General features: G+C 43.8%; 1 protein-coding gene across 1 annotated transcript in view; it reads left to right on the top strand.

Moving 5' to 3' along the window:
• Positions 1-25306, top strand: part of SH3PXD2A (SH3 and PX domains 2A) — a gene marked incomplete in the record, with an annotated part of 374021 nt that extends 348715 nt beyond the window's left edge. The window contains 4 exon segments of the mRNA XM_034775874.1: positions 4179-4513; positions 6435-6484; positions 10542-10661; positions 10818-25306. Of these exon segments, the coding sequence (XP_034631765.1) occupies positions 4179-4513; positions 6435-6484; positions 10542-10661; positions 10818-12713 (2401 nt within the window).
• Between the last annotated feature and the right edge of the window lie 2445 nt (positions 25307-27751).

Here is a 27751-nt window from a genome sequence, read left to right on the forward strand (position 1 = left end):
AGTAGATCCAATGGGGAGACAGTCCTGCAGCCAGTAGCTAGGTAGTCAGTAGCTTTGTGTGGCTTAACCAGTGACCAGCCATAGATTGAAACGGTATAAGGTCACATAAAGCTGTCTGAGCCAAATGGATTGCGTTTTTTGCAATCCAAAAATCTAAAATCAATAGAAAAATGAACAAACCAGCGCAGAGTCTTTATCCATTAGTGCTACCTTTCTGATCTGAAAAATGTCAACTCTTATAATCCTGTATGGACTTAGATCTATGCAGTGCGTACTCTTATTTGAATTTGTAATGCGAGTTCTGCTCCAGGATACATTTGAAATCAGATCACATACTGTATAGCTTGACATAATTCCCAAGTAAGCACAATACATAGTCAACAAAGAACAGGAACTTCAGAGATTTTGAAATCTTCAAAATACCAGAGGATTGTGGGGGGTGGGGGAAGAGTATGATCGCAATAACCCTACCCAGGGGCTTTCTGCTCAAAACACTTATGGGGAGGAGTAGAGAGGGGCCCAAGTTGTGGAATTCAGATGCAAATCCATACTGTTCGGATTCATTATGAAGACAGGCTGAAGCCAGAAAGTTTTAGCTCTGGATATGGATTTTTCCAATGCCGGTCAATTTTGGTCTTGGGGTTCCAGTTCAGAAGTGTGCTAGAGCAGTGGTTCTTCACCAGGGATCCGGGGCCCTCTGGGGGGCCATGAGCAGGTTTCAGGGGGGTCTGCCAAGCAGGGCAGTAAACTGAAGCCCCAACACCTAGGGCCGAAGCCTGAGCAAAGAAGCTTTGCGGGGCGCCCTGTGGCATGGGGCCCCAGACAATTGCCCTGCTTGCTATGCCCTAACGCCGGCCCTGGCTTTTATATGCCGAAAACCAGTTATTGTGGCACAAATGGGCCGTGGCGTTTTTATAGCACGTCGGGGCGGGAGGAGGGGTGACTCGGGGGGAGGGAGGGGAAGGTTGAGAACCCCTGTGCTAGAGAGTGTGAGGAGAGGGTTGCTTGTAACCACATCTTTCTGTTTACAAGAAACTTTAGCAGGTGCCTGGACAGTATTTGAGACTCTCCTTTCATGCTGAGACATGCTCCAAAGAGAGCTGCCTCTAGCCCTCCTTGGCATGAAGTGGGATTACTCTTATTCAGGGCCTGGATGGTGATGGGGAGAAAGCAGGGAGGGAGAAAACTCTCTCACCAAAATTCGGCACGTGGCAAATCTTGAATTTTCCCGTTCTCTTTATGGGAATCCTCCTACGGTGCCTGGTGTGTTCAAACTCTGCTGCATTCAGTTCACATATAAAAAGATTTCCATTACCTCTGGGTTGAGTCTGCAGACTTCTAAGAATCCCTGGTATGGTTTTCTAATACTGGTTGCTTCAGGGAGCACAGTGTGCCAAAAATCAATGATAGTTTCCAAATAGTGCGCTGTACTTGACTGTGGCCCTAGTGAAGGACCATAATTGCTGCATGCTGAAGTGTTGGAAAGCGGGGACTGGATTGCGTAGCCCTAGATTTTCACTTCTGTATAGAGAAGATTCAGAAGCCGGCTTCTGAATCTGTCGCAAGGTGGATATAATCGTTGCCACTTTGTCTAGACTAGGGTTACCATACGTCCGTTTTTTCCCGGACATGTCCGGCTTTTCAGCAATCAAACCCCCGTCCGGGGGGAATTGCCGAAAAGCCACACATGTCCGGGAAAATGGCCAGCACTTCCTCTCCCGCTGCGGCTCTGCTCCACTCCTCCCCTCTCAGATTTACAGAGCCAAGCTGCCCGAGCCAGCGCTGCTGGCTTCGGGCAGCCCCCCCCACCCCCCCGCCTCCGGACCCCGAGCCCCCAGCCAGGCACTTCTCCTACCCGGCTCCAGCTGAGCTGCTCCCTCGGTGCAAGGTCCGGAGGCAGGGGGGGGGCTGCCCGAAGCCGGTAACGCTGGCTCGGGCAGCTTGACTCTGTAAGTCTGAGGGGGAGGAGCCGAGCAGCTCAGCTGGAGCCGGGGAAGGGACGTGCCCAGCCAGCTCTGGGTCCTGAGGCAGGGGAGGGCTGCCCGAAGCCAGCAGCTCAGCTCTTACATTCTGAGAGGGGAGGAGCAGCTCAGCTGGAGCCCAGGTAGGAGAAGTGGGGTCCGGAGGCGGGGCTGGGGGGTGCTGAGCAGGCCGGGGGATGCTTGGCGGGAGGTCTGGGGGCTGGCGGGGCCAGGGGGTGCTCGGCCGGGGATCGGGGGCCGGGCCGGGGGGTGCTGATCCCGCTGGGGGGCCAGCGGGGTTGGGGGCCGCTGAGCGGGCCGGGGGCCGGCGGGGCCAGGGGGTGCTCGGCCAGGGGCTGGCCCAGGCTGGAAACGCCGGGGCAGCCTGGGCCGCTCCTCCTTCCCCCACACACCCCCCTTACCTGCTTCAGGCTTCCCGCGAATCAAATGTTCGCGGGAAGCAGGGGAGGGGGCGGAGTTGGGGCGTGGGCGGGGCTGGGGTGGGGCCGGGGGCCGGTGGAGTGTCCTCCTTTTGGAGGCTCGAAATATGATAACCCTAGTCTAGACATACTGCAGCGAATAGCAGTAATTGGGTCACTTGCAAAGACTCAGGGCCACAGATATGGAGACCAGTCCTTTGTTTGACTTTGCTCTTTTGAGGATGCAATCCCTTGCAAAACCAGGTCTTTTGAAACCTTAGATTAAGCTGGCTGGTGGATTTTAAACATGGGAGATTCCCCCTCCTGTCCTTCCTCTACAGCAGTTAGGGACAGGCTGCTAAGACTTGGGTTAAATATTATAAATACTGGCTTTTGTAATGGGTGTTCCAAGTAAAGCTTTTTAGATACCATCCTTATTTAAAGACACATTCTCCACTTGATCCCTGCTCAGGATTCCTAATGGTATCAGTCAGTATTTTGACTCAGTAAATGAGAACAGAGTAAGTCGAATAGCCTAAAAGAAACCTCAGAGCTAATCTGACTCTTCATGTCAAAGCTCACTTGTGTGAAGGAGAATTACTTGACTATCCTTGTATTTTATCAGTCTCTGCTTTTGCTTTCTAGTGAGTCTCGATATTTGTTATAGAAGCCTCAGAGCCCTGCCATTTTAACCTTTTCTTTCCTGCAAATTTCCTGAGCCCCGGGAATTAAACGGTGCCCGCATCCCCCACTTACAGTTCAAGCATCTGCCCCAGCTACCTTGGGAGATTAGAGAGAGCGGGCTTTCACTGAGTTACTCTGGAGCAAGCTGGGGTTTCACTAGGGAAATCGGCGTTATCCACGTATTCCTCCCTGGAGCCTGATTGTAATCTGGAATCGCTGATGAAGTGTCAGTAATAGCAGGAGTTAGAAAAACCACTTTCCCAAAAGGCCAGCTGTGGAAGAATGACAAACTTCAGCCTGGGAAAGTGTGAGCGTTCAGCTTTATGCTCCTGGATCATATTTTGTGTTTGGTCTATGTTCAATTTGGAAAAAAAAAAAAAAAAACTCCTTCAAATAGTCCCAGACCTGCTTTTTTTTTTTTAATTAGGTTTTGAGCTTGAATTTTTTTTCTAATCAAATAGTTGCTCCACCTTTACAATGGCACAAAGGCAGGCCACGGTTCACACCTGCTGTAGATAGGAAGCATTCTGTAAAATGCTTCACATAGGATCAGGGATATAAAGAAAATGGGTGTGAAATATACCCCGATACAGAGGGAATGCACAAGGTCAGGGAAGGCCTCTGCATTGGGATGAATGCCACCCTTAATTGTGATAACTTGTCCTTTGCATTATGGGCATGAGAGATGCAATTTGGAAGAAAGAACAGATCGTATATACAGAATTTTCATCAACCTGGTGGGTATTCAGCACTTCCATGCTTAAAACTGTCTTTTTATCCCATTTTGTGTAAAAGCTGCATGCAGCCAACCTACTACTAAAATTTTCCCTTATGCCTCAGGAGTAAGCACCTCTCTGATCTGGAGAGACCACTTTTCCTTGAAGCAAGAGGTAACTCTTCTGTTGTTAAAATACTTCACTGTTCCTTGCTAGCTGAGTAGACTGTGAGGTGACTAATTATAGACAGTGGATGAGTTGAGACCACAAAAACATAACACAAAACCCAACTTGTGGTTCTAAGATATTATCTACGTCATTTTTTGCCTTAGCCGTTGTATCTGGAAGGACTACAAAGGCCGTTCTGTGGTAACGATATTTTCTTTTCATATATGCAGGCATCTAGGTAAAGAAGGCTGGGCCCCAGCATCCTACCTGAAGAAAGCTAAAGATGATCTTCCGTCTAGGAAAAAGAACTTAACTGGGCCAGTGGAAATTATAGGCAACATTATGGAGATCAGTAACCTGCTGAACAAGAAACCATCCAGTGACAAGGAAACCCAAGCGGAAAACGAGACGGCAGAACCCCACATCACAAAGAAAGAAATTAGCTTGCCCATCTTGTGCAATGACTCTAATGGCAATGCCATGATGACCTCAGACAAGCAGGCTTCGAAACTGGCTCAGGGATCCCCTGCTGTAGCGAGGATCGCACCACAAAGAGCTCAAATAAGTAAGACCAGAATGTATAGCTGGACTGCCATCGTTTTCATAAGAATTCCTGGTTTATCTTTGTGGGGAGGCCTGTGGCATGTTACTTGCTGAAGGGGCCATGCTGGAGTAGCCTCACCCTGAGTCTGTAGAGCATGAGTTCAATATAGAGCATGTTCCCTGAAGCAAAGACCTGGGGGTTACAGTGGACGAGAAGCTGGATATGAATCGACAGTGTGCCCTTGTTGCCAAGAAGGCTAACGGCATTTTGGGCTGTATAAGTAGTGGCATTGCTAGCAGATAAAGGGATGTGATCATTCCCCTCTAGTCAACATTGGTGAGGTCTCATCTGGAGTACTGTGTCCAGTTTTGGGCCCCACACTACAAGAAGGATGTAGAAAAATTGGAAAGAGTCTAGCGGAGGGCAACAAAAATGATTAGGGGGCTGGAACACATGACTTATGAGGAGAGGCTGAGGGAACTGGGATTGTTTAGTCTGCAGAAGAGAAGAACAAGGGGAGATTTAATAATTGCTTTCTGCTACCTGAAAGGGGGTTCCAAAGAGGATGGATCTAGACTGTTCTCAGTGGTGGCAGATGACAGAACAAGGAGTGATGACAGAACAAGGTCTCAAGTTGCAGTGGGGGGGGGTTAGGTTGGATATTAGGAAAAACTTTTTCACTAGGAGGGTGGTGAAGCACTGAAATGGATTACCTAGGGAGGTGGTGGAATTTCCTTCCTTAGAGGTTTTTAAGGTCAGGTTTGACAAAGCCCTGGCTGGGATGATTTAGTTGGGAATTGGCCCTGCTTTGAGTAGGGGGTTGGACTGGATGACTCCTGAGGTCCCTTCCAGCCCTGATATTCTATGATTCTAAGGGCTGTCTACAAGCATCTGTTACTTTGTCAGCCAGGAAGCTCACTCATGTTGGCCCTATAAGGGAATAATTTATTTGCCTTTCTAGTGATAGGAGATAAAAGAGCATAAGATAATGCATGGTCCCCAGAATGCACGAGAATGAAAACCCCTGGGCTAGTGATAATGCTGCAAGTGCAGAACTGTACGAGGATTAATGTACTCCTCACCCTGCACGTCAGCAAGGTTGTGTGCGAGCGAAAGTAATCCGTTCACAGGGATTCAGTTGTAGGATCAGGACTCGTGTTTGTAGTTTTGCGGTGATTCCAAGAGGTGTTCCTTTTCCAGCGTCAGTACAGTTTCATCTCACCAACCGCAGGACTATGCTTGGTACAGTAACTTGTCCTAGGAAACAATTCTGAAGTTCACACAAGTCCACTGGTTTTCCTCAGAGTTGGTTCTAAAGTGAGACCCTGAATAAAAACCTCTATTAAAACAGCACTCTGGTGACCAGAGCAGATGACTAGAAGTTGGGACACCTGGCTTCTGTTCCCCACTCCTTCTTTTGCTTAATGTTATCTTGGGGCAGGTCACCGTAACCATTGTGCCTTGGCTGCTGCGTCTGTGAGATGGGAGGGAATGATACTGCCCAACCTTTGCGAAGAGCTTTGATACGTTGGGACTAAAACAGCAGTGTTAATGTTACTCTTCTAAGGGATTCCTTTTACTATGGGAAAAACTAGAGACAGGGCCAATTTCTCTGCTGGCCCAAGTCCAGTGAAGTCAATGGAGTTATTTCAGCAGAGAATACAGCCCAGTGTTTTTTAAAGATTGTACAGTGGTGGCCTTTGAAAATTTGCTAATTTATATTGGCAATAAATTGCTACGGTTACCTCCGTAATCTCCAGTGATCCCTTATACTTTTCTATACTCAGTCTTGGAAATACCTTGATCACTGCAAATAATGGAACTTTCTAACAGCAATGACTAATTAAGCTATCTAGGACAGTTGGCAGCTTCAAAATCTTTTGCTTAGCACAATTTACACAGCTAAATAAAATTAACTTTTCAAACTTTTTTTCCCCCATAGGCTCTCCAAATCTAAGAACTAGGCCTCCACCACGGAGAGAATCCAGTCTGGTTTGTGTTTTTTTTGTTTGTTTGTTTTTGTTTTTAATTTTTAACTATTGCGACGGTCATCTAGACACACAGCTTTAGAGGAACCCACTCTCCCCCTACACAGGGCTTCTGAAGAGTGGTTTTTTTTTTTTTGTTTTTTTTTTAAACACACTGCATATAATAGAGAATAAAATGCACATTCTGGAATTTGCTCAACATTCATTGGGGACATTTTTCTGAGTCAGTACATGTTTTGAAAAAATCTTGCTTCACATGTAAGCGCTATTCTTGGGTGTGTGATTTTTCTGTCTTTATTTTGAAATATTAGAGTGCAGCTATCACTTAAAATAACTCCAATTAGGGAGGTGTGAAACTGGACAGAGTGGGAGAAACCTTGTTTATGAAAAATTTTGTAATCTCAGTTTTTGTTTTGGGGCAATTTTGCACCCAGGAACAACTTTTAATATAAATTCAGTCATATTGCGCTTTGTGTGGAAACATTTTTCCATGGTAACTTTTCCCATGGAAAAATATTTTTCATTTGGAATAAAACTGCCCTTCCAGTGTTTTATGTACAAAGTTGAAGGCCCAACTTTGTGTGGTGCTTTGCTCCCATAACTCCTATTGGGACCAATTGGACCATTAATTATTAAGCATAATAGGATCAACCTTTGAAGGGATGATACTCGAGCTATATAATGGTAATTGTAACAGTGCTCACATACTACAGTGGTGGGGCCATGTAGTTCAATTGGGAACAAAGTTTTTAAGGAACAGCCATCACATTTTCAGTAGCCAACTACATCTTGCTGGGATTGTGGCATAATTCAGAACCATGCACAAAATATTGAGTGCATTGTGTAAACTTGCCCTGTTTCTCTCTCTCTCTCTCTCTCTCTCTCTCTCTCTCCCCTTTTAAAAGAGGGCATAAGGACACATGGTACGTCTCCACTACCCACCGGATCGCCGGGTAGTAATCGATCTATCGGGGATCAATTTAGCGCATCTTGTCCAGACACGATAAATCGATCCCCGAACATGCTCCCTGTCAACTCTGGAACTCCACCAGGGCGAGAGTCAGAAGGGAGGTAAGTCGATCTAAGATACGTCAACTTCAGCTACGTTATTCTTGTAACTGAAGTTGCGTATCTTAGATCGATTTTCCCCCCCCTCCACCCCTCCCAGTGTAGACCAGCCCCAACAATGAACGGCTCCAAATACAAGAGCACAAATAGCATTTATAGATTTATTTTTCCTTACTGGAGAATGGCTTGTCCTCTTACGCCAGTGAAGTGGGCTTTTAGCAAGTCACCAGGCCTGGCATTTCCCAACTGCATTGTTATGTTCCTCTTTTTTGTTCATCTTTATGCCCTGAGATGAGCTCACATGAAGGACTCTGTGTTCAGACCCTAATCAGAGCACCCAGCTAGGGTTCAGGCACAAAGCACCCGAGTCTCAAAAACTCTTGTTTTGAAAAATGTGCAAATTTGAGAGCTGCTCTTATGAGATTTCTACCAACTCCGAATGAAATCTCATGAGACTTTGGACACGTTGAAACCAGCATATAGGCTCCTTCTAGTTTTTCATCTTATCATGAACAAAAAAATTGTGGAAAGCAATCTCAGATGGGAACATTTTGAATCTAATTGGCCTAAATGTAAAAGGGGTTTGGATGCGAAGTGTTGGACCATCTTTAGTTGCTATGTCATGTCAGTGTAACATCTCCCATGACAATGAGGACCAATAATAAACCCTTGATTCTCTGAGCTTATTCTCCTCTCCCTCCCCCTCCTAGAAGGGTCGGTGGTCTGCGTGTTATTGAAATGCTTAGTCTTCCTGCAACCCATAGTCTTGACTCTGCCCTTTTATAATTCCAAAGTAGATAAGGTTTTACTCCTCCACATCCTGTCTGCTGCACCTGGACGCTAAAGTGCCCAGGGCTCTTTCAAAAGAGTAAGGACTTCCCCAATGACCTTTTAGCCAAAATTGTCCCTTCCACCTTTCCTGCGGTGGTGCACATCATGCCTATAGCAGCTAGAAACTGCTGCCCACCTTCGAGGTGGCTACATTGTAATGCTGCGACATCTGTTTAATTTTTAAGGCTGTTTGGTATCTTGTGGGAGGACAGGTGCTAGGGAAATGGGAATTGTCCTGCTATTTGGACTTGCAGAACTCAGGGCAGACCTATGAAAAGCAGAACTGTCCCCTAAATATGAGGAAGACCTAGTAACCCCATTCGACAGAAGTTATGTCAATCAAATACTTTTGTTTGTAGCGGAGTCTCTCTTGTTCGGAACAGGAGCAATGCGAATTTGGATTCACTGTGTAATGTGCAGAATTCAACTCTCCCAATTCTTTTATCCTATGTGTTGATCTCAAACTTCGCTTCCGAACATTTATTTAACTGAGAGCTCAATATGGTTAATATTTACGCTGTTTTCCTCCTGACTTTTGTTTCCTTTGGACTAATTATTTCAACTAGTTTTTATTTTGGCAGGAATGCTTTAATTAACTCCATGTTAACAAAACACATGTGAAGCATCGAGTATGTTTGCTGTTTCCAATTAGCTCAGTTTAAATTCAAACCATTCTAAAATCTGAAGGCATGTTGTTATACTGCATCCTATGCTATATTTGAACATGCACAGTGCTGAAATGCAGAATTGAAACATTGCTAGGCAAGGTTAATACTTGGGCCAAAATGCCTTCGGCAGTTATGTTAAAATGATGCATGTTTCTTACTATGAGGGTGGTTTAGAAATCAATGGAGTAGCACGTTAAGGTACAGTAGTTTGCTTCTTTTCTTCCGTTTTCTGGCTCAGAATCTTTCTGCAACTATCTGTTGTCTTCATAACTCTGTCACAATTCAGACCTGTATGTGTAAGTCACATTTTTAATGCAAGGAGCAGATTTTGTCTTTAAAGAACCTAAAATCCCTTCAGGTTTTTTTTCCATCAGGACTCTTTTGTGCTTATTTAATAATGAGTCGTATCATTCCATAGAGTGCTAAGTTAGTCATGGATATATAAATGCTTAGAGAACGGAATCTTTCCCAATTTCTTTTTTTAAGTCTAAAATATGAGAGGAACCTAGTAAAATTGTCTATGCTTTTAGAGTTGGTTAATGATGACATGGGGGTTTGAACAAAATTACTTGTTCTCCGTTACATAAAGAAATAGGGAGCTAGGGCCCCCATTCTGACATCCATCCAACTGCCATTGGTATGTTAGCTGAGTAAATCCATAAGTTGTGAGCCGTTTCAGTCAAGGGATACGTGTGGCAGGTGCTCAGGTTTTATGGTGAAAGACACAGATATGTATGTTTGTTTTTCCTTTTAATTCCAATTAATAAATAGCAATTACCAGCTTTTAGATTTTTACGTGCAGCTCCAGTGAATCTGGATCGCTTAAAGTCCTTGATATCTGGGAAATAGGTTCTATCTTGGGCCTGTTGTTGCACAAAATTTCCCATATGTATTTCCTCTGAAGCCATCTGGTACTGTCCACCATCAGACAGAATATCAGGCTAAATGGACCATCCATCTGACTAGAACGGAAACCTCCATGTAAAACCCTTTGAATATGGAAAGCACTATTTAAGTGCAAATTATCAAGATTATTATAGTTGGTGAAGGAGGTACTAGAATTGTACATAGTTTAGAAAGCTATCCCTTTTTAAGCCTTGCTCACATGTTACCATTTGTTACAGACCACATGGGTGAGATATCTCTTATTGGACCAACTTCTGTTGATGAGAAACAAACTTCCTCCCGAAGAGCTCAAGAAAAGCTCTGTGTGTAAGGTCAGAAGCTTGTCTATCTCTCAAACAGAAATCCGTCCAATAAGAGATTATCTCAGACACCTTGTCACTTTAATATCCTGGGACCAACACGGCTACAGCAACACTGCAGACCTTTTGTTATAGAAAGCCTGGTGCTTATCACTAGGACGTAAATTAGGAGTAAGGAATGCCACTTGTTCAGCAGCACGGGAAGAATAGCAAATAACTGTCCATGCTGACACATTCAGCCTCTTATTGTTAGTTGCTTGCTAAACAAGACTTTCCTTTGTTGCCACAGGGCTTCCAGTTGCCTAAACCACCTGAGCCGCCATCAGTGGAAGTGGAATACTACACCATTGCAGAATTCCAGTCTTGTATTTCTGACGGAATAAGCTTTCGTGGAGGACAAAAGGCAGAGGTGAGCCTAAACGGTGCAACCGTACAAAATAATAATGCTTTGCAATGATAGAGCATTGTACCAATGTTAGATAATGGCTTGAAAGAGGGGGAAAAAAAAATCCTAACCCATTAACTCTCCAGACTAATGGCAGTGTTCATCATCATCATCCTCTAGGTTATTGATAAGAACTCTGGTGGCTGGTGGTATGTACAGATTGGAGAGAAAGAAGGGTGGGCTCCAGCATCTTACATTGATAAAAGGAAGAAGCCCAATTTAAACAGAAGAACCAGTACTCTAACCCGACCCAAGGTCCCTCCCCCAGCACCTCCCAGTAAACCAAGAGACACAGAAGAAGGGACAGCTCCTGGGACTGTTTCATTAGGAGAAGCCCAGGACTCCCCACAAAAGCTCAGATATGAAGAACCAGAATACGATGTACCTGCCTTTGGCTTTGACTCAGAGTCTGAGGTGAATGAGAGCCATGGAGATGATAGTTCCTTGGAAAAACGTCTGTTTCAGCCACTCAAGCCGTCCCCTGTCTCATCCCTGCAGAGGGCAAAGTTCAGAGTTGGTGAGTCTTCAGAGGATGTTGCTCGTGAAGAAGAGATCATCTATGAAAATGAGGGATTCAGACCTTATGTGGAGGACACTTCTTCATCATGTAAAGAATCCAGCGGAGACTCGGATTCCCAAAAAAGCTCCTCTCTCTCTCTAATCCGAAGAAACTCTCCATGCTCCAGTTCTCCCAAATCATCGCTCCTGAAGCTCAAATCTGACAAAAGCCTTCAGCCCGATCTTGGAAAATGTCACTACTCCAAGAATGACGAGATAAAACCTAGATCAGCCTCAGATGTTGGCTTACATAGCATGCCAAGAACAAATGCAAAGAAGGAGCCTGGACAAAGCCCCTCAACCAAAGCAAAGCCAATGGTTAGACCTAAACCCTTTCTCAATAAGGCAGATTCTCAGAGCCAAGAAAAAATGGATATCAGCACTTTAAGGCGTCAGCTGAGGCCAACTGGGCAGCTCAGAGGTGGACTTCAAGGTTCGAGAAGTGAAGAGTCTGAAAGCCCTCCCCAAATAGCTCCTGAGAGCCAAGACGACTCTCTTAGAAGAAGCTCTGCAGATCTCATTACATCTCCTTCCCATGCCATTTTTTGCTCTAACCATCCAGCCAAGACAGAGCAAGAGAATGACACAAAATGTTTTTATGTGACCTCTGACTCTTACCAAAAGGTTCAGGATTCTGAACTCTGCTTCCCAGCAGGAGTGGAAGTGGAAGTGTTGGAAAAGCAAGCCAGTGGATGGTGGTACATGAAGTATGGAGATAGGGAAGGGTGGGCTCCTTCCCACTACCTGGTACTTGCCGATAACCAACAACGAGAAACCTCAGAGACCGACATCTCGCTGGCCAGGAACAGAAGAAATGAAAGCAAGTCAAACAGCTTGGAGAAGATAGAGAAAAGAGTTCAGGCTTTGAACACCATCAACCAGAGCAAAAGAGCAATGCCCCCCATTCCAAGCAAACCCCCTGGCGGCTTTTCCAAAACTTCAGGGGCTGTGAAAATGAGGAATGGAGTGAGACAGTTAGCAGTGAGGCCACAGTCTGTGTTCGTCTCCCCGCCCCCAAAGGATAATAACCTGTCCTGCTCCCTGCGCAGGAACGAATCCTTAACTACTACAGACCATCTAAGGGCTGTCCGCCGGAATTCCTCTTTCAGCAGTGCGCGATCACAGCCCGGTGACTCGAAGGCAAAGCAGGCTGATCAATCGGGCATAGAGGGATTGGAGACAACCTCCAACCTATCCACTCAGCGCAATGGAATCCCGGTGTCCACTGTCCAGCCAAAGCCCCTTGAAAAATCCCAGTTCATCCACAACAACCTCAAGGATATCTACGTTTCCATTGCAGACTATGAGGGGGATGAAGAGACAGCAGGGTTTCAGGAAGGTGTCTGCATGGAGGTCCTGGAAAGAAACCCAAATGGTTGGTGGTACTGTCAGATCATGGATGGTGGGAAACCATTTAAAGGCTGGGTGCCCTCAAATTATTTGGAGAAAAAAAATTAACGTTGCAATATCTTTAAATTCCCTAATTTATACTGTTCCTGCTGTGAACATCTGGAAAAAAAATTGCTACCCACAAAATTTTTCCCCCCCGTGCTCTAGTTCGTGCAAAGGGACTGACTGATTAAGCTGTGCTGTGTTTGCAGAGCTTTATGGGGTTAACGTGGCCTGAAGGAATTGAAGCAAAGAAAAAGATACAGCATAGTCAAATGCCCTTTTTTTGGAAGCTGTTAATAATCTGTGTGTAACAGGGTTTGATATCCCATCTTTCCTGTTAATGGTAGGAAACCAAACGTGTGCCTTTGCGAGAGATACAAACTGATGCATCCACTTGAGGAAATCGTTGGTGGGAGTTTAGTGCCAAACTTAGACATTTTAGAATCTCGGCTTCCTCTCTCCTTCCTCTCATCTCCACATGGAATATCCAGAAGTTTTGAATGTGTTTTCACAACTTTTAACTGTGCAAAGTGAATGGGAATTTGATTCTAAAATACAGAAGAGAACCCCAGCCCTTTCTAGAAGCTCAGATTTTTCACTCTTCTCAACAGTCAGTTCCAGGGTTAGAGGCTTTTCATCGTGGAGAGATTTGGTCTCTGACTTCATCCGCGGTTTGTCATTATTACTAAACCTCAGAAATGACGTTCAGGAGGCGTTGGGGGTTTTTTTTTTTTTTGTTTTTTTTTTGCTGCCTTTTGTTCTGTCTCTAGACTCTTGAATTGAGACTCCAGGTGTTCTTATGGCCTGTAGGGCTACCAGGTGCTTGCAAACACACCACAAAAACAAACCTATGGACACAACTTTGTGAACAATGATTACTTTAAATACTCCTTGTTTAGTTCAGTGTGGTGACTCCTGCCAAGAGATCCAGGTTGATTCTCTTTCCTGAGCTGTGTTTTTCCAAATTGTCACAATTTTTAAGTATTCAAAATGCCTCTGAGGCCTCCAAGAAGAAAAGCAATCAATTGCGTTACTCCTGTTTTCACTATCAGATACAGATTGGAGCACGTTCACAGGACCCACAAAGCTGTAAGTTAGAAACAGCCATAATCTGTTGCAGCATCAGTGTTTACAAAGGGGGCGGTGGAGAAGCCATGGAATTCAGTCTGCACAATCTTTAATTTGTATATTTTGGGGGAGTTGTTCTTTTTGTCTTTCCTGTGCATTCTGGGTATCTTTTTTTTTTAATTGTGCATTGGTTTACCAAAAAACTTTTTTTTTTTTTTTTAAGTGAAAACTAAAGTAGGAGTCAATTTTGTGATTGGATTCCCACTTGAATCCAGAAAGTCCATTTGTACTGCAAAGAACGTATGGGATTTTCAAGCTCAGAGATCTAATAAAGCAATTAAGGCTACAATGTGACGAACCAAAAAACTGCCTCTTCCCCTCCCCACCCCCACTTTTCCTTCATGTTATTTATAACTCTAATGCTTTAAAACGTGACCCAGGGGTGGTGGGGCGGGGAATATACAACCATTTGGAAAGGGCTTGGATTACAGACGTGTTCCTGAGGTAGCCAGCTATTGTACTGTAAGCATCCGCCACTATAAATCCATACTGTACTCGAGGAAGTCTTGCTTTTGACAGTTTTTTGATGGGCTCGTTAACCATTTAAGTGAAGATCCATGTCCAGTTTCTTTAAATAAGAGGCAGCATTTTTGTGTCCTGTTTTAAAGGGGGAAAATCAATTCTTTCACTGCTGGTGTATTACACACAATGATGCATGCCCTTTTATTTTCCAGCCAAACTTCATACCAATTATCATTTGGCATTGGGAAGATAAAGGGTCTGACTTAGCTGCAATCCAACCTGGGGTGGGGCCTAAAATAGCACAGTATTATTGAGTGTGTTGTAGAGAGTGTTTTCTCTGCCAAAAAAAAAAACAAAAAAAAAATACAATTTACAAGTTGTTCTTGTCTTTATTTTTTTTTTTTTTTTTTTTTTGTGATTTGGGGTTTTTTAACTAATCCGCACGAAAACTTTAAGAGAAAGATGCCTACAGTTGACATGACTGACATACCTTTGCTAGCTGAAAAACCATTACATTGCAATCAAAGGCTGCGAATGGAGTTTTGTGGAAGCCGTTATGTCCACAAGTAATGGTGGGGGAGGGTGTTCTACTTGGATCCAACGTAAGTCAGGAGGGGGAGGTGCATCTACACTACAGCCCATATCAAAATGTGTAGAGTCCTCTCTCTGCCTTTATGTTTTACTGTATATATATATATATACCCAGTTAACCACATCTTACTGGATGTCTGTCTGAGGCGCTGCAGTCCCATCTCTCATGCTTCTACCCATTTTTAGTTGTACTAATATGGTAGCAGTCATTAAAGACTGCTGGAGCTGTTGTGAGATTATAATAGAAGTATTCTATTCTTCTGCTGGACAGTATTAAATAGAGCAATACATAGTTATCTGCTAGATTGCAGTACTAACAGTAGTGACTTAGTGACTTGTGTAATGTTGTTTTGATTTACTTTAACAATAATGATGCGGAAGTGGTTCATTATTTTGAATTAATGCACTTTAACAATAAAAAAACCAAAATGGAAGTCAACACAGCGAACTAAGTGCATTATTTAAAGGTGCAGTATATAATTGTTCATTTTTTAAAAAAAGCATGTATTTATTAAAATTAATTTATAATTATTTAAAAATATGCTAAAGTTTTGTTTTGACAGCACTTTCATGCTGTCCTCTCCCGAGGAGACAAAAAACACAGCTCCCAATACTTCTGCAATGAGCCACTGAACTCTCAAAATACAGAACAGCATGACTTGAGTTCTTGCCAAGAGAGAGACATTTCTGATTAGAGAGCAAACCATTTAGGAATATTCAGCTTGTATCCAACGAGGGAAAGGCCACCGATGCAAAGAATCTCTGAGTGGGAGGAGACCTCTGAGGCCATTGAAGCCTGCACTGGGACTGGATTGATTTCATTAACCCAAATCTTCCCCTTTCTGCATGGGTGTCAGGGTAGCTTTGAACACCTCCATGAGCCTGGGCCCTGAATGAGGTGGTGGAATTACTGAGGTGCTCAAACCCTGCTATGACCTGGTGGTACTCACAGGCTCAGGCCATTGGAATCGGGGCCATTGTTAAACTTTGTAACTAAAGTCATGGTGTCGCATCCCTCCCTAAATATTTCCCACTGCACCTTAAACCAGAGTTGCTTGTTCTGCCCTAATTGAGGGACTTGGTTTGGTCTTGGTCTTTGCATGTACATTGTGCCCAGCCAGTTATCAACAGCACAGTTGGCTGTGGTGTAGAATGATATCAGTATCTGCAAATGCTGGTGTCTTGCACGGGATTTCTCCAGCATCTGTTCTGCTCCCCAACTGATGATTATTCCTGTGAAGCTTCTTTCAGATTTCAAAGGAGAAGGCAGAGTTGAGAAGTTCAGATTCTGGGTAATAGCCCCCTCCCCATAAAAACTACACCCACGTACGCCCAACAGAATGGAAAGTGACAAATGCACTTGAATCTAAACGAGAGCGTTTGTGGCTCAGACATGCATCTGAGCCAGATGACCCGCTATTCGGGAATGATCAGATCTAGGCTTCACTTAAATTCGAAGGTTGTGTCGTAATTTTCAGGTTAAAAGGATGTTTTACAAAAGCAACAACATTAGTCTACATACTGTTGTCGCCAGACTTCCCTCCCGCACTTTAAGAACACTGGATCTGAAAGAAATTAGAGAAGGATGTGTCGAGTTTTATATTTGAGGGCAGCACTTTTTGGGTAGTCAGTCACTGTTTCCCTATGTAGCCAGCTATTTCCCCCGCGGCTTGTTAAGATCTTTCATAAAGTGACAGAGGAGGGAAGCTCCTTCTCCCCTCCCTCCCTTCCTCCTCCCCGCCGCCCAAAGAAATAGGAAAATTTGATTGTAAAACAACAAATTGGCAGGGTGACTCGGGGAAGATGAAGGAAGAGTACATGGCCCTTTAATTTTTTGTACTGAATTTACCAAAACTGACACTGTGACTTTGAACAATTTTTAAATGTATGTGTGAACCTTACTTTATAACAGCAAATACATAATTCTATCGTGGTGTTTAAAAAACAAACCAACTTGAAGCAAGTGTAAAAAAAAAAAAAAAATATGGAGAGCTACTGAAGTATTTTGCGGAATCAGAGTGCCCTCTTGTGGTAGGAGGAGATGCATGCTGCCATTCTATTGGGTTAAATGATTGCTTTGATCAGCCAGCCATGCTTTCCAAAAAGTAAAATGTGGAAATTGAACCTGCAAAAGTCCAAAATGCAGTTCAATGATACCAAATTTACAAATGTGAATTTGTCTTGCTGTATACTGCAACTTTAATAATAATGAGCACTTCTCAGTTCGTTATTGAGGTTTATATAATGCCGGAAAAGCTTTCTTAATCCCCAAAAGAATTTTTCCAAATTAACTTTTTTTTTTTAACTTAAAGGCCATTCCTATTAATTGGCTTAACCTTTATGCCTTGCAAAATGTGCATCAATGACTGTTTGTAAAACCCAATCTCAATGCAAAAGACTTTAAATATACACTACCTGGTATTTTAACTGATACGTATTGATTGCAAGTCATCTTAAAAAAAAAAAAAAAAAAAGTGTACCATAGTTCGAATTTTAGCAAGGATTGGATAACTAACGGCCAAACTTTGTTCATAGTTGAACTGGTGTAAATGGAATTACTCCATATTTACACTGGTATAACTAAAATCAGAATTTGGGCCTCAAAAGATTCCTTCTAGAGCAATGCTCTAGTTCTTGACGAAGGCATTATATAATTTGTTTTTAATCACTTTCAGATCTTAGTGCAGCATATGTTATTGTCATATATATTCATTGCTTTCCTCAGTTAAAAAGAAAAGTTACTGCTTTTATCATTTAGGAGAAACACAAGGGAATTTGGTAAAGCATTCATTATTTTTATGTTACTAGTATTAACAGAGTAGAATGTGTACTGTTTAATTTTAGGCCTTTTTAGGCAGCTTGTTAATAATTCGTATTTTGCTGTGTCGTATCTTACTAATGTTTTTATTACATTTTCCCCCCAAATACTCTGCATTCTCAAGAAAAAAAAATCCAATGAGTGGATAAGTGCAATATTCACAGAATAAACAGGCCCCTCATCCAGGACTTGGAGTAGAGCGCACAGTGTGAAACATCTGTCATTTTAAGTCATGCACTCGAGAAAATTTTGGAGGAATCGGAAGGGAGGGGGGGTCAGTTGGAAGGAAATACAACTCGGGTACATATGGATTGTTGACTGTTGGGGTTTTTTTATAGAATGACTGTTTCATAAGCAAAACACCTATTAGCAAAAATGCAGTGATTATACATGCATGTTGCAAGAGTGATGGATGGAATATGCAAGAATGTTCTTAATTAGGCATGATACCTGTATTACCCTTTAAACACATCCTTGTATCATCTATCCCTGATCTTTCTCTTTCTCCAGTACATATTTTTTTCAGCAAATTCCCCAGGCTAAACTTCTAAATTTATGGTAATTTAGAAAGGGATAAAATTCTTCATGGTTTAGGCCTAGGTTTCAATCGTGTCCTGCACACGAAAGCTTATGCCCAAATAAATCTGTTAGTCTTTAAGGTGCCACCAGACTCCTTGTTGTTTTTGTAGATACAGACTAACACAGCTACCTCCAATACCTGTCCTTTGTGTTTATTAATAGGGCCATGTGACTTCTCCCTTCATTTTTGTCAAACCAAAAATAATTCACTATTCTCTCTGTGGTGACTTCTTACCTGTGAAATTTCACAGTGGGATTGTTACACTGAAACAGGAAAGTTGGCATTTTGACTTCCTATTCTGTTGTGAAAAAAATAAAATTAATAATTTTGGATCTGAAATTTTGACACTCTTCCTTTTTGAAATTTCCAATTCAAGTTTTCGATCTGGGGGACTATTTTGAGTGGAAAATGAACTCATTTTCATCTAAACAGCTCTAGTTTCAAATAAACTGCAAAATCTCATATCCTTGGAAAACTGGTTTCTTTTCACGATGTTCAAATGAAATGCGAAAACCAGAGCTTCGGGCTCTCAGACTTCATTGAACGTACTTCATGTTGCCCAGGTTAATATGATTGCCACTTGCACTACAGCTTAGTCTTCCCCCCCTCCCCCCCCAGTTCACTGCTGCCCTACTATTACTTATGCTCTTCTCAGAAGCTTGTCATGTTGTAGGCAAGTCCTTTGCATTTAAATAGCAAAACTGAGCTCAGCTGACCATCTTCTTCCAAAATCCTGTAGGTATCCTTTCAGGGCAGGAACTGAGAGCTTAACGGAGTAACCTCATTTCAGTTTGTGGGGAGAGGTCTTGATTCTCCTCTCATACTTTCCATACATCAAGAGTAGCTCCACTAACACCCACACAGTTACCCTGAAATAAAACCAGTCTAAGAGTCAGGCCCTGAGGACAAAGCCTTAACGTAACTCTGCTGTTGGACTTTTTTGGTGGGAATTTCTTCCCCAGAACTTCAAAGCAAAATTGAGACTCTGATTCGAAAACTGCTAACAAGATGACATACAATGATCCCCTTCACAGGTGGTCGTACTTAACGCTTTAATGTCGACTGGAGTTCTGCTGCTGGTGGCTGGGGTCCTGCAAACCAGATCTCCCCTTAAAAATCCAGGAGACTGACTGTCTGCTGGAGAAGGGGTTACTGTATATAACTTTACCATTTAACAGGTACGGATTGGATGATCTGAGAACAAACATGTGTCTGTGTAAATTATTGTACATTTTTGATTTAGGTTTTTGGTGCCGGCAGAGAGAGAAACCAGGCAGACATTTGGAGAGCTTGTCTATTAAATGTTTCATGGCCCTAGCGTCCATGTCCCAGTGCCTGTGTTTTGTCTCTCAGTCGTCCATCTATACATCTCAGTATTTGTTTTGTTTAATTATAATCTCCGGATCAAGTACTGTACAGAGGGCCTGATCCAGAGTCCACTGGAGCTCATGGGAGTCTTTTCATTGACTTCAGAAGGCTTGGGATCAGGCCTACAGGTTGCTGTTTTTCCACCTCCTCAGACCCAACTTGTAACCAAATGTTGAGACTTCTGTAAAAACAGGAGTCCGTAATTGCTACAAAGTTAGATCCCTCATTTTTTTTGGAGGGGCTTATGTAAATTGTGTGCGTGCGTGTTGAGGTTGGGAAATCGTTTTCACTAATATCCTCACCATAGGAGCCCAAGTTCTGCTGTTTTCTGGAGGAAAACTGTTGAAATAAAAAGCCTGTCCATTGGGAATTTTCCCACGGGGACTGTTGGGTCAGGCTCAGCATGGGCATAGGCAGAATAAATTGGTCTCTTCCATTTTAGATTCACAGGGCTGGGCTGGGCTGGTCCCACGCAGGGTGTTCATAGTTTGTTCTTGCATTCAGGTAGTTTTAATTCTAGTTGGAGAGTGCAATTTAAATAAATAAATGGTTTTAAAGCTTCACACTGGCGTTTTACAGACCTGTCCTTTTGCAGCATAAGCCACTGCTGTCCTGTGTTGAGACTCCTGTTTGTTACTGAATCAAAACAAGGGTTGGTGGAGGGCAGGGGTGGGGAGAGAATAAGAAGAATAATTTGGTAAGAGACTATAGAGGTAACTGGACAATGGTAGTGGCGGGGGGGAAAGGGAGGCGATTGGATAAAGATGAAAATTTGAACCAGGGATGTTTCTTCTTAAGGCCATAAATTATTGGGTTTGACACTGCAGGTGCTTTCACTATGTATTTTTTTTAAAATATATCACTGCTCTGTTATACAGTATGATTTATTGCTGCCCAATGTTTAGTTTCACACAGCATGATAAAATATGACAACCTCTATCCTGAAGTTCATGATCCGCTGAGGTAAGACAAATGTGTTCTGCATTTGTTTTAATCAAGGAGCCTTGTGCATCTAGATAATGTCGAGGTTCATCAGAAGGTCAAAGCTGGCAAGACGGTTTATTCCCAGATCTTTAACCCGGCAGTCCCTTTTCGTACTGTTGTGAAAGAGCCCTTTGCTAGTGACGCTGCTGAGAAATGTCTGAGGCTTTTATACCTTGTACGTTGTGATCTTGCTCTTCTGATACAGGAGGATTAGCTGGTTACAAAGGTAGCTGCTTCTCTTCTCCCACCATAAGAAGGGCTGTGAAAACCAGTGGGCATTTGGGAATCTTTTGGAAATCTCTAGAACTTAAGCTTCTAATATTTACTTTTAATTTTAGGTTCCACCAATAATTTCACCTGTAGCTGTAAGACTTTGACGTCTACAGATCAGGGTAATATATAAACTCTAAGCACTTGGCAGCCTTCACTATGCAAACAGTTAAATTCTTATTTGAAAATTATTCTTGTACTGTTTCTGCAGTCATCCGGGAAACAAACGGCAAGAACAAATACCCATGTGTCAGTCCAGAACTTGAACTTCAAATGTGCCAAATTATGTTTTGAATCTAGAACTCGTAACATTCAAGTAGGGTCAATTCCTTCCACTCTAGAAGCAGTCATCTTCCTGAACCAAAAAAACACTCTAATTGTCTCATGAATACATCTTAATTGGGGCAGTTGAAAAAAGAGAATAGAAAACCAATAAATAAACACAAAGCAATTGGTGGAATGATTGATTACCGGTGTGTTTTCTTATTAAACGACAAACCCAGAAAAGGACCAAGTTACTAATTGTTTCCATTGTCTAGGTGATTTCTCAGTTTTATGAGGTACTGGGTAAGCATGCTGAAAAGGGGGGGAAATACTTGTGAATTTGGGTGTAAGGAGTATTTTTGGAAGCATGGTCTGTGTCTCACTGCACTTGCTTTTTTCTGTTCTGGGAATCTGAGTTGAGAGTTATACGATCCCTGGATTGTATACAGAGTAGCTGCAGTTTTGTTGTTTGTTTGTTTGTTATGACTTGATTATCCAAGTGCTCAGTCGTTAATTTCTTGTCATTCATCAAAATGCTCTCTCCTTATTTTACAATTGTTTAATTGCAAACAGCATCTGTTTGTTACCATAGATGGCAATGTTTTGAAGAGGATTAAGCCTATAATCCTCCAGTTCTCAGGATTTGAAATTTCATATCTACCTAAATGAGTCTCACCAGCAACCTGATCGCCTGCTTGTGTTGACTTTGAGGATTAGGCCAGAATTGTTCAACGTGGGTCCCTAAATCCATATTTAGGTGTCTAAATAAGTGGCCTTGTTTTCAGAAGTACTAAGCAGCCAACATTCCCATTAAAATCAGTAGGAGCTGTGGGAGGTCAGTAGTCCTGAACGTCAGGACTCCGATTTGGGTGCCTAAGTGTCTTGATAAATCAAGGCCATAAAGCACATACCTAACTTTAAACATGGGAGCGCGCCGATTGACTTAGGCACAAAGTTTGAGTATTGACCTATCCTGTTCAGTCCAGACTTAAATGTAGTGTTAGGCATCCAAGTTTGAAAATGTGAGCAAGTATAAAAGTCCAAACCCTGTGTGGGGCTTGGTTGTAAACACCATGCTGTGGATTTTGTAGGTGGCTGAAGTTTGAATGTGACCATAACTATTGGACGCTGCAGTGTACTGGTCTAGGTTTCCATTGACTGATGGGTGGGAATGTGACCATCTGCGAGAGAGAGAGAGAGGCTTTGAGAGTATGTTGGTGGCAAGAGATAGAGAAATGTGTGGCTGGTCCTGGTGTGTGTGGTAGACCTGATTTATTTTTTTTGTATGTGGAAACAGTTCTGTTTGGAGTTTTCTGGAAGCTGATGTGGTTTCTGTTGCAGTATAAATGAAAGAGAAGAATTGAGACTTTTAAAGAGAGGATGAAGGCGGGAGTTAATTCAGCTTGTTTTGGGAGAGGTGAAATAAAGCGGTGATGGTATTTATTGTTCATTCCCAAGGGAGGAAGAAAAATACAGGAGAAACCATTCCAGATTCGCTGCTGGTCCACTGACACAGCTCCACTGTAGTCAGCAGAGTTTCACCTGCTGGTGAATAATGCCTATTAAGTAGATATTTGATCTTAATGCCACATCTTGATCCTATGGAACTGATGGGTATTTTGATATTGACTTCAATGGAATCAGCAATTGCCCCATAATGTTCTGTAGCAGAGGTGGAGCTAGACCTAGACGTGGTAAGTGCAGTGTTTTTTTGCTTTTCTTTTGATCAGTAGAGATCTAGAGATGGAACTGTTTGTGCAGCAGACCTGCTTCTGCAATAGTGACTTGCCTGGTGGAAACAGTTGGCAACACTGTGTCCATGAAATTGATTTCCCAACTGGTAAATCAGTTGTGTGACTTACAGAAAACACCCCCCCCACACACACACACACACACACACACACACATACATTCTGTGATTAAATGTACTTCCCAGGTGGCGTCACCATTTGCTAATGACCATTTTTTGAAATGGTCACTGTGAAACACCTTCCCAATCTCTGTCTGAAATGACAGAAAACTAAAGGCCTATTTGATCAGCCTTCAAGTCTGCCTTTTAAACACCTTGGTATAGAGTACGGAGTTTTGATCGGTGAAGAGAAATTTGTTTTACCTGCAAAGAACAAGGACTGCATCCAGAGTGGGAAAATTGACTCCCCCCTCCCCCCAAGTAAATGTGTGTCTTCTGGCTGTGGTTTAGTGCCGGCCAGTCAGCGAGCATGCTTTATCCAGTGTGATATTCTAATGAGAAGTCATTGCGCTGGTCTGGGTCCAATTCTGAACATGTGTCAACTCCCACTGAAGGGATAGTGATATTCTCATTGTTCTTGCTCGCAGCCAGAGCAGGTGGCGATAGCCCTGCCTCTGGTAAAACATGATCCTGGTATGGTCCATGCCTATCGGGTGGCCTTGATATCTTTTTTTTAGCCTTTATTCTTCGTGGCTCACCCTAACTGTCTGATCCAGAGCTGGCTTCCTCGTCGTTTCTTTACTGGATATGATACAAATCAAGCATAATAACTGTGATTGGAATTATGAGGTCCAAACATTTTTGCCGCTAACGCTACAGGGTTCAGCCGATCTTCAGGTGTGCCACTGGCCTGTGGTGGGACTAAGAGGTGCACTAGTTGTAACATTGGCCTCCTTTCTTGTATCAGGTTTTTGATTTGTTACATTCACAGAATACATCTTGCCGAGCAGTACTTGACCAATTCCTATTGCAATTCTTTTGGGATAAGCAGTGTTGGTGTGTTCACGTTTCTAGCAGAGTGTCTTCTGGAACAGTCAAGTGAAAATGTGTTTTATTCATTAACGATTAAAACTCTACGTGCATTACTTATTAAATGAAGACTATAAGCCATATTATCTGTCAAAGATAGTCCAAAACATGACATATGGCAACTATTGTGTATGTGAATACACATGCCAAAAATTTCAAACTGGTGTTGCCTACGTTTAGATTCCTAAATCCATATATAGGTATCTAATAATACCAGCTTGATCTTTCAAAGGTGCCGAACAGCCTTAGGGCCCATTGGACAGGAGCTGTAAGTGCTCAGAACCTTTTGAAAATCAAGATACTTCTATTTAAGAGTCAGTCTGAAAAATGTTTGTTCAGCCATGATAAGCCTAAAATATGGTGGTCTGGCTTATGGACCCAGATTCCTCCAAGAAATGTCACAAATCAACATGATCATGTCCTGTACCATCATAGTGCCAGCTTTGGCATCTGTGTATTTGATTTGAGTGGAAAGATGGAAAAAGCTCTAAGCCATGCAGCTCCATATTGCGTGTCTATCGAGAATGTCCAGTCAGGGTTTTGGAATAAATGTCTGATAAACAAATGTCTGTCTGAAGTATCTGGGCTAAATCTTCTGAATTGCCCAAAGGCGCCAAACTGTGCTCCTTTTCCAGGCTTCTGCTTCCCTCATCTAGTAACCTGTGCTGTCGGGAGGGATGGCAGGATGCTGATGGAAGGGGGAAACAGCACACAGAAGCTTTTGTCCAGCCCTTTCTCAGCTAAAGTTTGGAGCGATTTAGACCATCTGCAGTGTTAGAGCAGCATGAGGACTCATGGAGCCATGGGCATGTCCTATTGTACAAAGCTTCAGACTCTCTTCCAAGGCTTTGCTTATACTGTCTTGAGTGATCGTTATTGTTTGCATGCACGTTTCATCAGAACAGCAGCCATCTCCACACCCGTGCATGATCCGCAGAGGCTTGTGAGGGACTTCCGAAGTTTCAGGGCTGTCTTCTCAGTTTTACTACAAGTTCTTGCAGTGTGAAACTACAATATTAATGTCTCAGGCAGAGAGGGCTTGCTAAGTAGACTGTACTTGTGGTCATCTCCCAGTTCATTGATAGCTTGGACCAAAGGTGGTGCTAAATATCTTAATATTTGTAATATTTATGTTGTCTTTAAGTATGTTATCACAAAGATGCAGTGTTCTTTTAAAAGAGAAATCTAGCCCTTGGTTTTAGGACCTGGCAAAACCCCGGAGGGACTTTCAGGGGTCAGGGTTGTTGCTTATTAAAATTCGAGCAGGCTTCCTGTATTTTGAGGACCAGTGGGGGAAAGGATACTCCGTCTTCAAATGCTTGCAGATTGTAAGATTTGGTTTGTGATAATTTTTTTGTATTTTGTTTACATCTCCTCTTATATGCCCTAAGAACAAAAATAAAGTTTTTTGATCATTTCGTGTCCCTGATGTTGTTTTTTTCCACCCCCACTCATTGCATTTTTGTTTAGTTACTGAACTCACTGTATTCATGAAAGTAAGGACAAATTCTCCTAATACATTCGTGCAATGGCAAAACCTGGTCTATTTCCGACTTGAGTAGATAGTAGGTTGGCTTGCGCTATTGACAGTCCCAGCAGTTTGGTGATGTGAAGCAGCCCCTATTCTTCCTTTCCCTCATCTTTAGACTCTTCTCCTTCCTGACCCACTAGAGAGTGTGGTGGAAATCTGACCTCCCCTTTTGACCCCAATAGTTTCAAACACAAAAGCCTTTGCATGTCGAGCCAGGTACCAGATGGAAAATGTCTGACCTACCTCGCCAGGGGCCAGTGGGTTAGCATCTGTAAATGGGTGGAGCTGCCTCCTGGAAACCGCGGGCAGCCTCTTCCACAGTGGGAGGCACTCCTGACCCCCTACTGATGTGAGATGGATGCAGGCCACACACAGCTCAAGACTGAGCCCATGGAATGTACAAGGCCGCTGGCTTAGCAAAAGCAGCACTCAGGCAATTGAATAGAAGGGTTTGATCCTGCACAACATAAAGGCACTGAGCACCATTACTTTTCCTACAGAGGGCCCCATGTGCATAGTCCTTGTCTGATTTTTTTTTTTTTTTTTGAGTGCTTGGGGTTAATGCAAATAATTGTAGGGAACCGTAGGGTTACCATATTTCCACAATCAAAAAAGAGGACACGGGGGGGGGGGCCCACCCCCATCCACTCTTTTCCACCTCCTAACTGCCCCCTCAGAACCCAAACCCCCCAACCCTAGGACCCTACCTGTTCCCTGACTGCCCCGATCCTTATCCACTCAGGGTTGTAGAAATTTTGGTGGTGCCCAGAACCCCACACACACACACCTGCCTAAGGCTCTGGGAGGGGGGTTGGAGGTCTGGGGTGCAGGTCCTGGGCTGGGGATTAGGGTGCAGGAGGAGTGCAGGCTCTGGGATAGAGTTTGGGTGCTGGGTGCAGGCTCTGGGCTGGGGGAGGGGGTGGGTGTGCAGGAGAGGGTGAGGAGTGCAGGCTCTGGGATGGAATTTGGGGGTGGGAGGCAGTGCAAAGGGAGGGAGTGCAGGCTTTGGGAGGGAGTTTGAGGGCGGGAGGGGGTTTGGGAGGGAGTTCGGGGATAGGAGGGGATGCAGGGGTGAGGGCTGTGAGTCTGAGGATGAGAGGTTCGTGATGCAGGAGGAGGCTCAGGGCTGGGGCAGAGGATTAGGGTGCAGGGGGCTGAGGGCAAGGGCTGAGGGGTTTGGGGCATTGGAGAGGCTCGGGGCCAGGGTGGAAGGGCAGGGTAAGGGCCTGTCTTCCCATTAGTGGATAGGGGATGCTCGGAGCTGGGGGCAGCAGACAGCAGTTGCTGCTGGCTCTGGCAGTACAAGCAGGTGGGGGGGACCACGGGGGAGGATGCGTGGGGGGGGGGGGATGGCAGGTGGAGGTCGGGGACCCATCCAACATTCCCCCCCCCCCCGACTCCGCTTACCATTCTGGCTCCACGTGTTTGCAAAACACGCTGCCCGGTGGGTCAGTTCGTGTGTTATACAGGGCTGCAGACAGAGGGAGAGGGGAGCAGGGGAGGGCTCTGGCTGCTGGAGGCCAATGGGAGCGGGTCAATCGGCCCAGCTGCCCAATCAGCAGCCGCACTCTACATGGAAGGGAGGGAGGGAAGCGAGGGAGGAAAAAAACCCCGGACATTTTAACCTTGTTACCAATTCCTCCCGGATGGCTATTTAGAGACGCAAAAGCCGGACATGTCCAGGGAAATACGGACGGCTGGTAACCCTAGCCCTGCAGAGGGAAGGAGAAAGCCCTCCGCAATCTTTCCAGTTGTGTTCCTGATTCGCCAAAGAGCGTATCTATTTGAATATGGACTCTAACTTCCTTTTGCTTTGTCTGACTGATTTGGTGTGTTTGTTTAAGAGAAGAAGTCTTGCTGGGAGGTTCAGCCTCAGCAGTGAGAGAGGAGGTTCACTAGATGGGAGGTGAGTCATTAGGAGTTAAAATTGAAACCTATGAACAGCATTCTTCCTAATTGCTCTCTTTTCACTCTAGTAATGATCAGACCTCAGCATTTCGAGACAGAGCTGGTGCTTTTATTCCTACCTGCTGCTGTTCATAGTACGAGTGCCAGCCAGGGTACGCTAATAGTCTCCATGCTAAGTGCTCCACTTGGCTGCTCTTGACAATTCAGAAGCAGAGAAACGTCGTCTATTTATTCGTTAAGTATCCGAAAGTCAAACCTTGTTCCTGCTTTAGTGAATTCAGCCGACACCTACCTACTTCCTGGAGCAGCCATGTAGTCCTTTAGCCAAGGCAGCAGATGGTGCTGTTTAAGCACTGCTAGACTACTCCCCCTTGTATGCTGGAGCTCAGATTCAACTTGCTTGGTATTGAAAGTGCCATAG

This window comes from Trachemys scripta, chromosome 7 (genome assembly GCF_013100865.1).
Source record: "Trachemys scripta elegans isolate TJP31775 chromosome 7, CAS_Tse_1.0, whole genome shotgun sequence".
In the NCBI taxonomy this organism is placed as follows: domain Eukaryota; kingdom Metazoa; phylum Chordata; order Testudines; family Emydidae; genus Trachemys; species Trachemys scripta.